This window comes from Gigantopelta aegis, chromosome 4 (genome assembly GCF_016097555.1).
Source record: "Gigantopelta aegis isolate Gae_Host chromosome 4, Gae_host_genome, whole genome shotgun sequence".
NCBI classification, from domain to species: Eukaryota; Metazoa; Mollusca; class Gastropoda; order Neomphalida; family Peltospiridae; genus Gigantopelta; species Gigantopelta aegis.
Genome location: NC_054702.1, coordinates 109,352,736 through 109,372,423, shown reverse-complemented (window position 1 = coordinate 109,372,423; position 19,688 = coordinate 109,352,736). Strand labels below are relative to the sequence as shown.

Here is a 19,688-nt window from a genome sequence, read left to right as displayed (position 1 = left end):
CATCGCACTCGTTTGTTTTATGCCAGAGTCGGCTACAGATGAAAAACTAACAATGTTAACTGTGATTAAATGGCTTTTATTGAACCTAACTGTTCTTTATTGATGTAGCTGGAAGGATCAAAGCAATTTACTTAGAAATGAACAATCCAAGTGGGATAACACTGCTCCTGTAAGTGTGTACATTAACCTTTACTAATGAAAATAAGCAACATTGTGTCACGGTGATCATGTGTTACAATTACAAAGTAAACAGTCTGCACTTTCAGACTTGGATGAAAGCTAAAACATTACTTCACAGTCCCTATAACGTTTACTCAGAGATATATTCATATGTTATGTTTACTGAGTACTTTCAAAAGATTGACACTCATCAACCATCCACATACTATCCAGGTACACTCGATGGATACCTTTTAAAATGCATATATCCAATTAAGGTTCATGCATGTCTACCCTGGGCAGTGTATGACATAACCAGTGCATCATTGCTTCATTTCAGTATCACTGAGTCTCATTTATCAGCTCAGTACCAATACATGTCGTGTTTGTGTACATTTTCTTAGTTTGTTTTATGCAATTATACAGAATTCTGATGGTTCAGTGAGTAGCTGTTATATACCAACAGCAAAATGGAGAGTGCCTATTACTGCGTGTCTTCGCCGTGATGTCTGGAGAATGTGTGCAAACAATTACATCTCCGTGTAGATTTACACCTTCCGTATATTTGAGAAGATTGTCAGCCGGCCCAACCAGCCATGCATTCTGCTACTAAACCCATCGGTGGAGCTCAGTACATCAGATCTCCGTGTCAAAACTAAGTAGGCAATGTCTGTCATCAGCAGCATCAGTGCTTCCCGTCACTATTTATTGCAAACAGAAAGGATGTTTTTGCCTCAGTCAGAAATCTTTAGACTGATCATCACAGACATATTGTTGCCCAGTTTGTTGTCTGGCCTCTCCTTTGTGTTGGTAGGTCTTTCATCAGTTGTGTTTTCCACCAGTAAACGGAACAGGGCCCTTTGACACACTGGTGATTTACTGGGAGGCTGCGTGGAATCGCAGCAGATGGTGCAGAGATATCTTCCTCAGTGGTAGACACTAACATTGTTCAGTCCGTCTGCTTGAAAAGCATTCCTTGAAAAAAACCCACTCTTCATTGTGGAAATAACCATTCTGCAGATTGTAGTTTGATTCAAGGCCAAACAGAAACATAGTTTCCATTCATCACGAAGATAATCGAGGCCAAGATGTCCGTGTATCTTACTTACAACAGATAATCATACAGGAGCCTAGAAACCCGATCATTAATACTCTCGTTTGCTTGGTTTTCAAACAAACATGATTGAATGGAACTACTTGGTTACTTCACCAGCACTAGTTATTCTATTATAATGCACTTGATGAGTTTGACACTATCAGTTTATCACTATCACATTAAGTCTAGTCTGTTACAATAAGGTTCATGAGGTTGCTATTTGAGTCGTGCTTGCCACTTTGAGTCTTATTTGCCGCTATGAGTCTTGGGTGCAACCATTCCAAATGGTTTATTTACCAGTCTGTCACTAGTTTGCCACTGTCTTGTGTTAACCCACCTCAGTGACCTAGTGGCCAAGTCGTCAACCTTAAGGCTGGCAGGTATTGAGTGTGCATCACAATAGTGGACCCACTATCTGATTGGTTTTTCCCATTCCAACCAATGCTCCATGACTGGTATATTAAAGGTCATGGTATGTGAGGTCCTGTCTGTGGGAAAGTGCAAATAAAAGATCTCTTGTCCAAACAGAAAACTGTAGTAGGTTTCCTCTAGAGACTATGTGTCAGAATTACTAAATGTTTGACATCCAATAGCTGATGATTAATATATCAATGAAGCAGATTTTTATGTTTTGGATTCTCAAAGTTAGACTTCTAATTAGATTAAAAGTGTAACTTTTTAACAGCAATGTGCAAGTCTTGAGACAAACATGTATTACAAAAGAAGCCTGGTTAAACACGTTGTTAGCAAGAAATATTTTGTTTATATATATACCACTTACCATAGACAAAACAGCACACGGCACAGCCTTTGATAAAACAGTCACAGAACACTGGCAGGATATCAAAATATCCCAATGGATGCAGATAGAGGTTTAACCCTGTAACTATCAATTCTCTAGATAACAGTACACCTAAGCTACAATTCAATACTTATACCCCTGAAAGTCTGAGAAGACGGCTGTGATATTAGTCGATGTTGTCAACTCCCGACATAGTTGATAGGCTCACTGTCGGCACCAAATTACAATCACCTCATTCAGGTTCCAATTCTGTGTTAATGATTCTGCTTTATTGAAGCTGATCGAGATCGCCCACAGTTTTCCATTACCTTTTCTCAAGACAGCGCTACCATTATTTGACTAGACAAAAGTAAGAAAGATGAACTAGATGCAGTTTACGATTTTAAATCAACAAGACAGTGGTAACAAAGATGAACTAAATGCAGTTTACGATTTTAAATCAACAAGACAGTGGTAAGAATGATGAACTAGATGCAGTTTACGATTTTAAATCAACAAGACAGTGGTAAGAAAGATGAACTAGATCCAGTTTATCAGTGATAACCAGCAGTGATATGTCATTGCGAAGGTTCACGGTACACTGATCTAGGTTCATGGTACACTGATCTAGGTTCACGGTACACTGATCTAGGTGCACGGTACACTGATCTAGGGGCACGGTACACTGATCTAGGTGCACGGTACACTGATCTAGGTTCACGGTACACTGATCTAGGTTCACGGTACACTGATCTAGGCTCACGGTTCACTGATCTAGGTTACACTGATCTAGGTTCACGATACACTAATCTAGGTTCATGGTACACTAATCTAGGTTCACAGTATACTGATCTAGGTTCACGGTATAGGTATGACTATACCAAATAAAATTCCATAGGCGACCATGTTAACGTTTGTGTTTAAAAACACTATATGCAATATATCAACCAAACTATGACTCATAAATATCAGTACTACAACCCCTACCTCAAAGTATTAACTAAAGAAAATGGTACCTTTTATGGCTCATTTTCGGTATAACCAGATGTTTTTACAACACTCCTAGTTTCGCACATAATTTGAGTACTTTTTTCACAGGTACCCCATACATGTTCCAAGCACAAGGCTACTTGACGCAGTGGTACTAGATAAAATAAAATTCTATACATTTTTAGCCCAGATGAAACTTTTTTCTTTTTTTTTTTACAACCAACACACTCACATTTATAACCAATCACAGGACTTGTGGTTTTTACTTCTCTATCAAAAGTTTGGTGCACCTCGAACTTTGACCCAGGCGGAAATTATTTGGTTTAGTGCTACCTATAACAAAGGAGGCTGGTTCCGTATGAGTCCCACTGGAGCAGTGTGGATCATCAAGAGTTTTCACAACACTGCCAAGTCTTTGATGCCAGTTTAAGTACCAGAATTTCGAACAAACCACGCACATATTGGAAATCTTCATTGATATTGCAAACATAAAGCTACAAATAAATTGTGATGATGAAATATAAAAAAGTATTATGACTTATTTCTGTGCTTATATTGTCCATGCAATTCTGCTTCTTCAGCTACTTCACGAAACTGGATTTCGATGGGTTAGTGTTATGCCAAACTAAATATATTGCTGACCAGTGTATGGTCAGCAAGAGTGTTGATTTTTTTCAATTTCTTGAGGTAGTTACAACAGCATCATCTATACCAGGAATAAATATTTTTAAAATACCATGACATTTTGGATCCAAATGAAAGTATTTAGGGGAAAAGTTGTAGTCCTAAAAGTTGCCTTGGTTATGTGGAAAATGTGAAGAAAAGCATTTTATTTAAGGTACAAAGGCAAAAGAGGAAGCACTATGGCCAACAAGGAGGAACTAAGGCAGACGAGGACAAATAAACTACAAAATATACACACCTTTTCTATGTTTTAATTTTTTTTTAATAATAATAATTTTTAAAAACCTGCAGAGCCGCATCAATTCAGCAACTTTGATCTGACCAGGGACTGACTATATATATATTTTTGGCCCTAGAAAAGAAACCTGCTGTTACCAATTTCACAAGCACTTGAAAACAAACAAAACCGATTGCCTTTGATTATAAAGTTTATTTGTTTTGTTTGGATGTCAAAATTTTTGTAATTTTGATTTGTAATCATGAGAGTAAACATGTTACATTTTTCCATGAGTAGCAAGGGATGTTTCATATGCACTTTCCCACAGACAGGAAAGCACAAACCATGCTCTTTGACCAGTTGTGGTTCACTGGCTGGAATGAGAAAAAAAATAATCAGCTGAATGGATCCACCAAGGTGATTCGATCCTGTGACGCAAGCACCTTAGACAAGCATTCAACTAATTGAGCTGAATTCCCCCCCCCCCCCCAACCATTTCTTTGATTATATACTGATGGAAAAACAATATGAACACATGGTATCTGAGGCCACATTATATTCACTGCTAGATACAATTCAGTGATGTAAAGTCAGACTGAATGTCAGAACTGTGCGATTGACAGTCAGTAATATTATACTCTTCAAAAAAAGAAACGCAAAAGGGTACAAATGGGTTATAACTCCGATTTTATGTTTCCTACCGGTTCATGCTTTGTGAATATAAGGTCATTGCATGTCCCAAACACATTCCCACGGTTACATTCGATAAAACGCAGCTACTGTACAATAAAGTTCCAAAATGTGAATATTCGCAAAAACGCAGCCACGTGCAAACCATGTCACCACTGCACGTGCGTTGTCTGCACGTGCAACATGAACACCGACAGTATAAAAGTGCAGGGTGTTCGCTTGCCTGGCCTCTGTATCTGGCCGACAGTTGACAATCCAGGACATGCCACGTCTCAGTGAACCGCAGAGAAACAATGCCATCGGCCGACTAGACGCAGGCGAATCCAGAACGGCCGTTGCCAGGGCATTCCATGTGTCCCCAAGCACCATCTCCAGACTGTGGGACCGTTACCAGCAACATGGATCAACACGTGACCTCCCTAGATCCGGTCGACCACGGGTCACTACCCCCGGGCAGGACTGCTACATCTGGGTATGCCACCTTCGGGAACGATTGACTACTGCCACCTCCACAGCCGCAGCAATACCAGGTTTGCGCAGGATATCCGACCAGACCGTACGGAACCGCCTACGTGAGGTAGGAATTCGTGCCAGACGTCCAGTTCGAGGTGTCATCTTAACACCACAACACCGTCGACTCCGACTGCAGTGGTGCCACATTCATCGACAATGGCCTCAACTGCGATGGAGACAGGTGTGGTTCAGTGACGAGTCCCGATTTCTGCTCCGACGTCATGATGGAAGATGTCGCGTGTATAGGCGTCGTGGTGAACGTTATGCGGCAAACTGCGTGCAGGAAGTGGACAGATTCGGCGGGGGTAGTGTCATGGTGTGGGCAGCCATCTCACACACTGGCAGAACTGACCTGGTCCACGTGCAGGGCAACCTGAATGCACAGGGCTACATTGACCAGATCCTCCGGCCACACATCGTTCCAGTTATGGCCAACGCCAACGCAGTGTTCCAACATGACAATGCCAGGCCTCACACAGCACGTCTCACAACGGCTTTCCTACAGAACAACAACATTAATGTCCTTCCTTGGCCATCGATATCACCGGATTTGAACCCAACTGAGCATCTATGGGACGAGTTGGACCGACGCCTCCGACAGCGATAACCACAGCCCCAGACCCTGCCCGAGCTGGCAGCAGCCTTGCAGGCCGAGTGGGCCACCATCCCCCGGGACGTCATCCGTACTCTGGTTGCTTCAATGGGCAGGCGGTGCCAGGCAGTTGTCAACACACACGGAGGCCACACCTGGTATTGACTCCAGATGACCTTGACCTTGGTGGTGTGTCCTATCACTTATTCACAATGGACTAGAGTGAATTGTGAACAATCCTGCAACATTTGGTAATTATCGGACTCACCATTCAATAATTAAATCAATTCTCCAAATGTTACGACAATGTGGTTTTGCGTTTCTTCTTTTGAAGAGTATATTAATGTAGTAGTGTTGGTATAAAGAGCTCCTACTGGCAGTAGCTAGTGGAAATTTACCTATTAGCTCAGTTGGTAGAGTGCTGGATTCTTGTACTGAGAGTCTGTGGTTCGAATCCTCTCAGTGGAGATTGATTTTTCTGTTACATTTGGAGCCGATGTAGGGACTGATTGTGTTCTTAATACAAGAATGCAATTAGTCAGGACCCGTAACAGTTCAACTGCCCATGGCCGACGTAGCTTCATTTGAGGTGGGAATATGTAGTAGTGATGGTATAAAGAGCTCCTACTGGCAGTAGCTAGTAGAAATTTCCCTATTAGTTCAGTTGGTACAGTGCTGGATTCTCGTATTTGAGAGTCCATGGTTCAAATCCCCTCAATGTAGGTTGATTTTTTTTTCTGTTACATTAACTTTTTGATCCTGTCAGTGAGGGTTTTGGTCCTAGTCAATATTGGCTGTTATTGTTTCCATCACTATAAGAAACCATGGCTTGATTAACCTTACGACCTGTTGCATCTCATGTTGGAGCTCTTCCACAGAGTTACATTCCACTGTGAGAAATTGAGGAAAGCATGGCAAAACATATAAGCCTATCAGAGGTCATGGCATCCATTAATTCTAAGAAGAACACAATCTTACAACAACTGTGTCAAACCTGTTCTTGTGGTAAACTCACCACAGCAACTGTGGGAAAATTAGAACGAGAGTGGCAAATTAACAAACTGCACTGTGACAAACACACTTTAGATGTAAACGTACTCCTACATGGCAAACTAATTAACTAGTACTAACATGGCAAAGCTTTATGTTAAGTATTTTACAGGTTATACCACACCGGCAGTATGACCAAACCATTACAAAAGCTATATTATTTATTATTTCACTTTAGTTTGTGGTTATTTACAGATCAACCGTAACTGTTCTATTTGTGTTTCTAATACACATAATACCCTATGAAGAAAAGGGTATCATGAAATCTCACCCTTGTGTATTGGTTTAGAGGTCATTCCATAAGCAATCATAGTAACCTATTTCTGTGAGGTAAATAAGCATGTCTTTGAGAAACAAGGCCAGTGCCAAGAAGACTAATTCTGATCTTCAAACACATCATAACAGATCTAAAATGTACCCATCTTCAACTCTTTATTTACTCAAATAATATTTCCACAAAACATTCGGCAACCCTGTTATATTTATTTAAAGCTGTATGTACTTATCTCACGACATGAGAAAGCACATATTTCTACAATCAATGTAACATCACTTGAGCATAAAAAGTGAACAACTTTCTAATGCTTGCCCCTTCTCACGGTCTCCAGTAAACCGGTACAAGAATAGATTACAAGAATAGAATATTCTTGTAGAGCTTCTTAAGTTACCATGGTGAAAAACAAATTGTGGCATTCCAGAGGGAAGATATACCCCCAGCACAGTGACTGATATAATCACAGGGTGCTGCTACTGTACCTACAGTCTGGGGAGGGGGTAACCAGATCGCTGGCCAATCACAGGTGAGATAACAAGTGTCGATGCTGAGGCAGGAGTCAAGTGGAAATACCGGTGGCCCACTCAAGGGCTGAGTGTCTGGTCTCGTGCCATCGCAGAGGGAAACTCATAGGTTGATGGATGGATGGATGGATGGATTGGTGGTGGGTATGGGTGGGTTTGGGGTTTTGGATGGGTGAGTGGGTGGGTTGGTGTGTCATTCGGTGGATGAATGGATGGATATTGGGTTGATTGAGTTGAAGTTGGGTTGATGGATGGATGGATGGATGGATGGATGGATGGATGGATGGATGGATGGATGGATGGATGGGTCTGCTGGTTGGATGGATGGATAAATGGATGAATGAACTGATGGATTGTTGGTTGGATGGATGGATAAATGAAACTGCTGGAACCATGGATGGATGGATGGACAGACAGATGGGTAACATATACACAAATTGATGGGTCACTGAATCAAGAAGTTATTAAAATGAATTTTAAAAAATGTATGGTAAAACCATATAAAATTTTCATACAACATATTATATATATATATATATATATATATATATATATATATATATATATATATATATATATATATATGCATTCTTTAGGAGTTTTTTGTTTCTTTTTCTGTTTTTTTATTTTTTTTTATTCTTCAAATGCACAAAATGTACAGATAAAAAATAAATGTCTCATAGGCCATCCTTATGAAAGATGCCAGGAAAGGAAAATGCCATCATATTGTGTAATATAAACATGTGCTTACATTGCGCCAAATTGTTTTTTCCCCAAGTCCCACAATCTGTAAAAGATTGTACCTGTGTACATTTGTTATCATGCCTCCGCTGCACGAAACATCTTATCTTCCCGCACTCCCGGCAAGCACTGGAAAGATAATTTCACCAAATGACACTGCCTGCCAAATTTAGAACTCACAATATTTATAGCCCTCTTAACAAAAAACTGTGGTGTAAAACTAATGAAGTTGGAATAAGCCAGTGAGCAAGTGGTTGCAGTGTTTGTTTGAGTGCTTTTCAAGGATATGGACCGGGAAAAAACTTAGTTTTTAAAAATACCAGTTTTTTTTCTAAAAATGCTGAATTATTTGTAAAATTTATAGTCTATTTTGAAATCTGTGAAACTACAAAATCTTTCGTAAGAAAAATATTTAAAAGAATAAGGATAAGAATACATATTTCTAACTGAAGGAGGCACTTTTAAATGTAAACATGCTAAAGACAAATAAAGATTTACCATCTTATTATTATTTCTTTTCTTTCTTTAAATAGTGATAGGCTGTTCAAGAAGGAAGGAATGTTTGAATTAACGAAGCATTTCAACACAATTTAATTATGGCTATACGGCATTGGACATAGGGTTAAGGACCACACAGATAATGAGAGAGGAAACCCGCTGCTGTCACGCAATGGGCTAATCTTTCCAGTTAGCAGCAAGGGATCGTTCATATGCAGCATCCCACAGACAGCACCCAATAGGGGATGTATTTATTCATTCCCAGACAGGAAGGAAGGAAATGTTTTACTTAACGATGCACTCAACACATTTTATTTACTGCTATATGGCGTCAGACATATGGTTAAGGACCACAGATATTGACAGAGAAAATCCGCTGTCGCCAATTCATGGGCTACCCCTTTCAATTAACAGCAAGGGATCTTTTATATGCACCATCCCAAAGACAGGGTAGTACATACCACGGCCTTTGATATACCAGTCATGGTGCACTGGCTGGAATGAGAAATAGCCCAATGGACCCACTGACGGGGATCGATTCCACACCGACCGCGCATCGAGCGAGCGCTGTACCACTGGGCTATGTCCTGCCCTCCCACAGACAGGATCATACATACCACGGCCTTTGGTACACTAGTTGTGGAACAATGGCTGGAATGAAAAGTTAAAGTTTGTTTTGTTTAATGACACCACTAGAACACAATGATTTATTAATCCTCGGCTATTGGATGTCAAACATTTGGTAATTCTGACAAGTAGTCATCAGAGGAAACCTGCTACATTTTTCCTAATGCAGCAAGAGATCTTTTATATGCACTTTCCCACATACAGGCCTTTGACCAGTTGTGATGCACTGGTTGGAATGAGAAAAAACAATCAGCTGAATGGATCCACTGAGATGGTTCGATTATGTGGTGCAAGCACTGGCAGGAAGAAGAAATAGCCTAATCGATCCAAGACCAACCAAGCATCAAGCAAGGGCTTTACCACTCGGTTATGTCCTGTTCATAGGCTGTTCAAGAATGTACATGGAAAAGGTATAATAAGATATTTCTAAATTATTTGTTAAATAACTTTATTTTAGGGGCTGTGAAATTCTACAGAATCTTTTATATAAAGAATATTGTAAAGTATAAAAATGAAAAATATGTATTATTAAGGAAGCAGTTTTAAAATAACCTACCATAAGAAATATACATTCACACAGGATTTTTAAAACAATTTAATTTGATAGACAACAGTGTAATAATATGAAGCTTGAATACGGTTTTTTTCCAAAAATGCTGAATTATTTGTAAAATTTATAGTCTATTTTGAGATCTACACTAATTATTTAATCCGATTTAATCTAATGAAACGATGATCATGGACTAACATGTGAAGAAATAATACAAGTGTACAAAACACTAATCTCTGACATACGGTTAGATCATCCATGCTCTCATTTTAGTCATTTGTGCATGAGTTTTAACGTAATTGATGCCACAAATTTCTAATCGCTCCACACAGAATTAAAAGCATTTCAGCGTATCGTCATAAGGCTGCCACTGAATGGCCCAACTCCATGTTTAAAACTAAAATTTATGTCCCTCGTGAAATAATTTCACTTGTCACAAGCTTTAAGGATGTAATAACGTTTGTGCTGATAATCCTTTGTCCTTGGAGTGTCATAAAGAGTGTGGATACTGTTACATGCATGTAATTCCAACCTGAAATAATGATGTAACATTGTGTACAGTGATGATTGTATGATTATTATAATTAACACTTACACATAAAACAAGTGCATGAAGTTATAATAAAGATAAATATTAATTTTATACTTCATCAGAATATCGATCAGCTGGAAAGTGAATGCAATTTTATATTACAATCTTCCACCTCAGTGCCCAGTTTCTGTGATATTCATGGGAATTTGAAACAAGATAAGTTCTGTGAATCAATAAACGAATTGTACAACTGAGGCATTTGATCTTAAAGGGAACCATAACGCAGCATCTTTGATGTCTTTTTGAAAGTCAAGTGGGTTCGTTCGCTTAAACAAATTGGAAAAGAGGAACGAATTGATTTTCTAGAACTGTTTTTAGTTTTAAGCACAGAGTTGGGCTATTCAATGGAAGCCTTAAGAAGATACGCTGAAATGCTTTTAATTCTGTGTGGAGCAATTAGAAATCTGCGGCATCAATTATGTTAAAACTCATGCACAAATGACTAAAATGAGAGCACAGGTGATCTAACCATGTCAAAGATTAGTGTTTTGTACACTTGTATTATCTCTTCACATGTTAGTCCATGATCATGGTTTCATTAGATTAAATCAGATTAAAGAACTAGTGTAAACAAGCAAACAATTGCGTTCAAAATAAGCACTTGTCTGTTTGTCCTGACAAGTAAAAATCTACTAAGAGATGCAAAATGTATCAGTGGACAAGTAAAAAATTTCAATACAGTTTCATTCTGAGCAACCAAATACATTGTCCTTGTACTTGAATAAAACAAAACATTTCTTTGGACATGTGAAAATATTGATGGACAAGTAGATTTCTAGATGTATTTGTCCAGTAGATTAATGAAAAATTCTGCTTCTTTCTGTCATTGACAAGCACGTGGTGTGTTGTGAATTGGATTTTTTAAATTTGTCCTCTTAAAATGGGGAGAATATCCTTGGCAGACCCATTCCATCCAGTGCCCCATGAGTAGCATATTAAAGGCCATGTCTGTACTTCCTATCTGTGAGAAAGTGCAAATAAAAGATCCCTTGCTGCTAATGAAAATGGAAACAGTGAGACATACACTGTGTACTGAATATCATAGGTTGGACTCTGGTGAGTTACCATTAGTCAAATTAGCCTTCCTGTGTGGCCCGTGCCTAACACTTAGTATGTTCAGTAGGTATCAGTAATTACCATGAAGCCACCATGGTCTCTTCCACTGCTTCTATTTTTGTTCTGGTTAATATCATTTCTCTTTCTTACAGTCTAAGTAGTGCCAAAGGAAAGCTGACCACTGACTGGTGCCACCAGAACTGGCAGTTTTCTCTCTTAACTATTAATCCACGCTGCTACAGAGTAGAGCTATTAACACAGTTAAACCCACCGTCCTTTGGGTTTGCAAGCTGCCAGAGAAAGTAATAAAATGACCAGACAATAGATAATCTAGGACGGAGCTGGTCTCTGTGGCAATGTCGTTAAGTCATTGGCCTTAAGGCTGGTCGGTGCTGGGGTCACATTCAAAGACCAGCAGCAACCCAGTTTGAACTGTCCTCAGGCAAAAACACACCCAAGTACAAACTGAGCCCAACATTGCTTGGCTTCAGTATCTATGAAACAAATGAAAGGAATAGTTGATGAATGACACTTGAGCACATTTCAGACTATGGATGTTTTGTGTAACTCCAATGAAAAACCAGCAAGGGACCTCTTTGTTTTTTACAAGTACTACACATGTACAGGACAGAATATAACATCTTTGTCATGAGACACTGGTTGGGGGAGGGGGGGATGAATTTGAAGGTACGAAACAAAAACAAAACAGGCTATAAGTGCCCCTTATGGGTTTTGAAATAATTTGAAATTGAACACTGCATTTCATGGACATTACTATAATCTGTCTAAATATTATACAAATATATCCATTGATTTGTAAGATTTTATGGTACGTAATTTCCTCCTCTGTACTCTGGCAGAAACCTTGGACCTATCACAGCTGTAGTGAGCACTGCACTAATAAGTGACATTCAGTCCTTCACTGTCAGTGGGTAAACAAGAAAGAAAGAAATATTTTATTTAATGACGCATTTTATTTACAGTTATATGGTGTCAGACATATGGTTGAGGACCACACAGATTTTGAGAGGAAACCCACTGTCGCCACTACATGGGCTATTCTTTCTGATTAGCAGCAAGGGATCTTTTATTTGCACCTGTCAGTGGGAGTCAGTGTTTTAGTGTGTATTGATGTACGTGTAGTAACTATATGAGAAATCAAACAGTCATTGTCTACTCCAGCTAAAGCCAACAGACAGATCAACACAACAGATGTTAGTTGAGGAACTGTAACTATAAAATAAAGTAATCAGCCATGGTGGACAGGCCGACAGACAGGCCGACAGAGATCAACACAGCAGATGTTAGTAGAGGAACTGTAACTGTAAAATAAAGTAATCAGCCATGGTGGACAGGCCGACAGACAGGCCGACAGAGATCAACACAGCAGATGTTAGTAGAGGAACTGTAACTGTAAAATAAAGTAATCAGCCATGGTGGACAGGCCGACAGAGACAGGAGGAACTGTAACGACAGACAGGGACCAACAGACATATCAACACAGCAGAACTGTAACTGTAAGATAAAGTAATCAGCCATGAGGCCAAACTGTAACTGTAAGATAAAGTAATCAGCCATGGTGGACAGGCCGACAGACAGGCCGACAGACGGATCAACACAGCAGACATTAGTAGAGGAACTGTAACTGTAAGATAAAGTAATCAGCCATGGTGGACAGGCCAATAGACAGGCCGACAGACGGATCAACACAGCAGACATTAGTAGAGGAACTGTAACTGTAAGATAAAGTAATCAGCCATGGTGGACAGGCCGACAGACAGATCAACACAGCAGACATTAGTAAAGGAACTGTAACTGTAAGATAAAGTAATCAGCCATGGTGGACAGGCCAACAGACAGGCCGACAGACAGATCAACACAGCAGACATTAGTAAAGGAACTGTAACTGTATGATAAAGTAATCAGCCATGGTGGACAGGCCGACAGACAGGCCGACAGACAGATCACAGCAGACACTGTAACTGTATGATAAAGTAATCACATGGTGGACAGGCCGACAGACAGGCCGACAGAGATCAACACAGCAGACATTAGAACTGTAACTGTAAGATAAAGTAATCAGCCATGGTGGACAGGCCGACAGACAGGCCGACAGACAGATCAACACAGCAGACATTAGTAGAGGAACTGTAACTGTAAGATAAAGTAATCAGCCATGGTGGACAGGCCGACAGACAGGTCGACAGACGGATCAACACAGCAGACATTAGTAGAGGAACTGTAACTGTAAGATAAAGTAATCAGCCATGGTGGACAGGCCGACAGACAGGCCGACAGACAGATCAACACAGCAGACATTAGTAGAGGAACTGTAACTGTAAGATAAAGTAATCAGCCATGGTGGACAGGCCGACAGACAGGTCGACAGACGGATCAACACAGCAGACATTAGTAGAGGAACTGTAACTGTAAGATAAAGTAATCAGCCATGGTGGACAGGCCGACAGACAGGCCGACAGACAGATCAACACAGCAGACATTAGTAAAGGAACTGTAACTGTAAGATAAAGTAATCAGCCATGGTGGACAGGCCAACAGACAGGCCGACAGACAGATCAACACAGCAGACATTAGTTGAGGAACTGTAACTGTAAGATAAAGTAATCAGCCATGGTGGACAGGCCAACAGACAGGCCGACAGACAGATCAACACAGCAGACATTAGTTGAGGAACTGTAACTGTAAGATAAAGTAATCAGCCATGGTGGACAGGCCGACAGACAGGCCGACAGACATATCAACACAGCAGACATTAGTAGAGGAACTGTAACTGTAAGATAAAGTAATCAGCCATGGTGGACAGGCCAACAGACAGGCCGACAGACAGATCAACACAGCAGACATTAGTAAAGGAACTGTAACTGTAAGATAAAGTAATCAGCCATGGTGGACAGGCCGACAGACATATCAACACAGCAGACATTAGTAGAGGAACTGTAACTGTAAGATAAAGTAATCAGCCATGGTGGACAGGCCGACAGACAGGCCGACAGACAGATCAACACAGCAGACATTAGTTGAGGAACTGTAACTGTAAGATAAAGTAATCAGCCATGGTGGACAGGCCGACAGACAGGCCGACAGACAGATCAACACAGCAGACATTAGTAAAGGAACTGTAACTGTAAGATAAAGTAATCAGCCATGGTGGACAGGCCAACAGACAGCTTGACAAGCAAATTGTCTAAACGACTTCTTTAACTGGATGAGATGTCAAACATCTATTAGTTCAAACAACAAACTAAACACCCTGTCAGTCAGCATTGGTCTACACATGTGAGTGAATTACATGCCACATGCTCTGATGCTCGCTCAGCAGTGCCACCTGGATTCCGTGTCTAAGGGATACAGGTGATGAAGCAGGCAGGTCTGTAGGTGCAAGTCTGTAGGTGCAGATCCAGATGAGCAGTGAGTCTGCACCACCAGAGCAGAAACATTCCACTGATTGACATTCTCAACCAGCTAGGCTGGACAGAGTATCATTAGATGGAAGTAGAAATCATATGTCTACTGAATATCACTATCTAGACTGTTACTGTCTCCTTAAGTTAACTAATTACATAATATTATAGACCTATTGCTGTAGTTGTTAACTATACATGTTTTACTCTGTAATTTACAAATATTTATTGTTATTGTTTTTTGTACCTTCTTCTAGGGAGTGTTTGCTACAATAAATTTAACTGAAAATAATCCAAAGCTCTACCTTCGTAGTTCAACTGAAGACAGAACTTTGTACCACTTGCCAATGTGCCAAAGTGTGTTTTGTTCAATGACACCACTAGAACACATTGATTTATTAATCAGCAGCTATTGTATGTCAACATTTGATAATTTTGAGACACAATCTTCAGAGAAACCTGAGTCTTTTATACACACTTTCCCACATGTTTGCACATACAGCTACTTTGATATATCAGCTGCAGGCTGAGATAAAAAAAATCCAAAAAAAATCAGAGAAAATGGGTCCATCAATCTAACTTGTGTAAATCAGCCCCGCCAATGTACCCACCAATGTACCCGCCAATGTACCCACCAGCAGTTAAACTGAATACAGTTGTACCATTTGCTTGTTTCACATGCAGCAGCTACTAGCCTGTAACTGAGCTGAGATGGTTTAAATATCAGTAGTCCATGTATTAACAAGCTAGGACAGACTGAATACTACAAACACATATATTAACCTGTAACTGAGCTGAGATGGTTTAAATATCAGTAGTCCATGTATTAACAAGCTAGGACAGACTGAATACTACAAACACATATATTAACCTGTAACTGAGCTGAGATGGTTTAAATATCAGTAGTCCATGTATTAACAAGGAAGGACAGACTAACCTGTAACTGAGCTGAGATGGTTTAAATATCAGTAGTCCATGTATTAACAAGCTAGGACAGAGTGAATACTACAAACACATATATTAACCTGTAACTGAGCTGAGATGGTTTAAATATCAGTAGTCCATGTATTAACAAGCTAGGACAGACTGAATACTACAAACACATATATTAACCTGTAACTGAGCTGAGATGGTTTAAATATCAGTAGTCCATGTATTAACAAGCTAGGACAGACTGAATACTACAAACACATATATTAACCTGTAACTGAGCTGAGATGGTTTAAATATCAGTAGTCCATGTATTAACAAGCTAGGACAGACTGAATACTACAAACACATATATTAACCTGTAACTGAGCTGAGATGGTATAAATATCAGTAGTCCATGTATTAACAAGGAAGGACAGACTGAATACTACAAACACATATATTAACCTGTAACTGAGCTGAGATGGTTTAAATATCAGTAGTCCATGTATTAACAAGCTAGGACAGACTGAATACTACAAACACATATATTAACCTGTAACTGAGCTGAGATGGTATAAATATCAGTAGTCCATGTATTAACAAGGAAGGACAGACTGAATACTACAAACACATATATTAACCAGAAGAGACTAACTAGCAGTCCATGTTTCAATAAGCCAAGATGGACTAAATACAACTTCATCCATGTCTCAACCAATTGATGAGATGACTGAATACCACCAGTCCATATAAGCAACTAGCACAAATGGACTAAATACAACTAGTCCATGTGTCAATCAACCAACTACACAACAATAAAACATCTAGTCTATGTCTTAACCAGCTGACACAGACTGAATACCACTAGTCCATGTCTCCATTAATAAAACACCAACCAGCTGAGATGGACTGAATACCACTAGTCCATGACTCCATTAACAAAACGCCAACCAGCTGAGATGGACTGAATACCACTAGTCCATGTCTCCATTAACAAAACGCCAACCAGCTGAGATGGACTGAATACCACTAGTACATGTCTCCATTAACAAAACGCCAACCAGCTGAGATGGACTGAATACCACTAGTCCATGTCTCCATTAACACAACGCCAACCAGCTGAGATGGACTGAATACCACTAGTCCATGCTTCCATTAACAAAACGCCAACCAGCTGAGATGGACTGAATACCACTAGTCCATGACTCCATTAACAAAACACCAACCAGCTGAGATGGACTGAATACCACTAGTCCATGTCTCCATTAACAAAACGCCAACCAGCTGAGATGGACTGAATACCACTAGTCCATGTCTCCATTAACACAACGCCAACCAGCTGAGATGGACTGAATACCACTAGTCCATGTCTCCATTAACACAACGCCAACCAGCTGAGATGGACTGAATACCACTAGTCCATGCTTCCATTAACAAAACGCCAACCAGCTGAGATGGACTGAATACCACTAGTCCATGCTTCCATTAACAAAACGCCAACCAGCTGAGATGGACTGAATACCACTAGTCCATGTCTCCAGTAACAAAACACCAACCAGCTGAGATGGACTGAATACCACTAGTCCATGTCTCCATTAACAAAACACCAACCAGCTGAGATGGACTGAATACCACTAGTCCATGTCTCCATTAATACAACGCCAACCAGCTGAGATGGACTGAATACCACTAGTCCATGCTTCCATTAACAAAACGCCAACCAGCTGAGATGGACTGAATACCACTAGTCCATTCCTCCAGTAACAAAACGCCAACCAGCTGAGATGGCATCAATGGAAAACCTGGATAAGTACAACTATATGCCACCTTTCAAAGTTCACAAAAAACATAAATAACTTGCAACAAACATTTTTGCATGAATTGTCAATATTAACAAATTATGCTATTTTTACCACCTATAAATCAAAACAGTTTGCTTGCATCATAATGTCATATTTGACCCAGTAGCAAATTATTACATGTATTACAAAAATATATATATACATGCTTTAGAAAGAAATGAGATTTCACAATGTAAGATGACCAAGTGCCTTTAAGACAATTAATTATCAGGTTGGCAAAGAAGACTTGTCCAGATTTTGTTCCATACTTGTCATTGGATGGTTCTTTGTATAACCAAGTGCCAATCCAATCTTAATGCGATCAACTAGGATAGTCTGGTGATGTTCAGTTGTGTTATGAAGCCTGTCAATAAATGTACCATGTTTAGACAGAGCTGAGTCCGCACAGAAGTAGTAATGCCAAGTCATACCTTCATACTTTCATTATTAGTTTAATGAATGGCAAATGTTTCAGAATATCAGTATCGGCATAACATTCTCCACTGTCCGGACAAAACATGAACCCATCTCTAAACAGTCCATCCAGTCTTGTCTCGTGAATGCCAGATGCTGTCAACTCCATGCTAGATCCATCCAGTCTTGTCTCCTGAACGTCAGATGCTGTCAACTCCATGCTAGATCCATCCAGTCTTGTCTCCTGAACACCAGATACTGTCAACTCCATGCTACATCCATCCAGTCTTGTCTCCTAAATGCCAGATGCTGTCAACTCCATGCTACATCCATCCAGTCTTGTCTCCTGAATGCCAGATGCTGTCAACTCCATGCTAGATCCATCCAGTCTTGTCTCCTAAATGCCAGATGCTGTCAACTCCATGCTACATCCATCCAGTCTTGTCTCCTGAACGCCAGATGCTGTCAACTCCATGCTAGATCCATCCAGTCTTGTCTCCTGAATACCAGATACTGTCAACTCCATGCTAGATCCATCCAGTCTTGTCTCCTAAATGCCAGATGCTGTCAACTCCATGCTACATCCATCCAGTCTTGTCTCCTAAATGCCAGATGCTGTCAACTCCATGCAAGATGTGCAGTTCAGTGATGTCATCACTAAACCAGCAGTCTTATTTGATACCAAGCCCAGATGTTGGGCTCTACCACTATTGCTGTGTATCACAAAATGCACTTTTAAACTACATGCAACAGTATCACATGACCTACAAATCAGTTCATTAGTATAAAATGCACATGCAACTGACAAAATCGTGTGTCAACAATGGAGAGAATCATGATATAGCTGAAAATGGTTGTTATATATCACAATTTAAATAACTTATGGAGATAAAGGGGAACCTTTTCCCCTGGTATGTAACAGATATCATATAACTTTATGAATCATACAAACAAAAAAATGAAGAAAAACAAAAGCTGCAACAATCAATAATTTACCTTTTCTCCGAGACTTTCTCTGATTTTTTCCGTCTGCTCCTTAAAGCGACAGAGTGATCCCTCGAGCTCGTGGCAGCGTTCCTTCCACATGGAATCCATGCTGGATGTGGCCTGCTCTTCTCCACCCACCCCCTCCATGTCTACCAGAGCTGCTACACGCAACTCACCTGCACTGAAAGACAACATTAACATGGCAGGTTAAGTCTTCTGCAAAACCTATTTCCCAATCCAATGATTGTTAAAGCAATTAAAAAGAAAATGACCTTACATTACAAGATTTACAGCTAATCTCTCAGGGTATTTACCAGTGAGAGGTTGTTGAACTAGTCAACATTGTGATGATAGCAAGCATTCACAAAAGTTAGTATATTCTATCCCAATGGCATGAACCCACACAAGCACACAATATGTAACTCAGTGGTTAAAGTGCTTTGTTGACATGTGAATGGTCACAGGCTCTGTGTTAAAT

At 40.0% G+C, this 19,688-nt stretch overlaps 1 protein-coding gene across 2 annotated transcripts in view; it reads right to left on the bottom strand.

Moving 5' to 3' along the window:
- The window catches only part of LOC121371726 (pleckstrin homology domain-containing family H member 2-like), a 179,626-nt gene that overhangs the window by 144,743 nt on the left and 15,195 nt on the right, over positions 1 to 19,688 (bottom strand). For both annotated transcript variants that reach the window (XM_041497826.1, XM_041497827.1), the window contains exon 2: positions 19,220 to 19,391. In XM_041497826.1, coding sequence (XP_041353760.1) covers positions 19,220 to 19,391 — 172 coding nt within the window. The remainder of the gene's footprint in view (positions 1 to 19,219; positions 19,392 to 19,688) is intronic.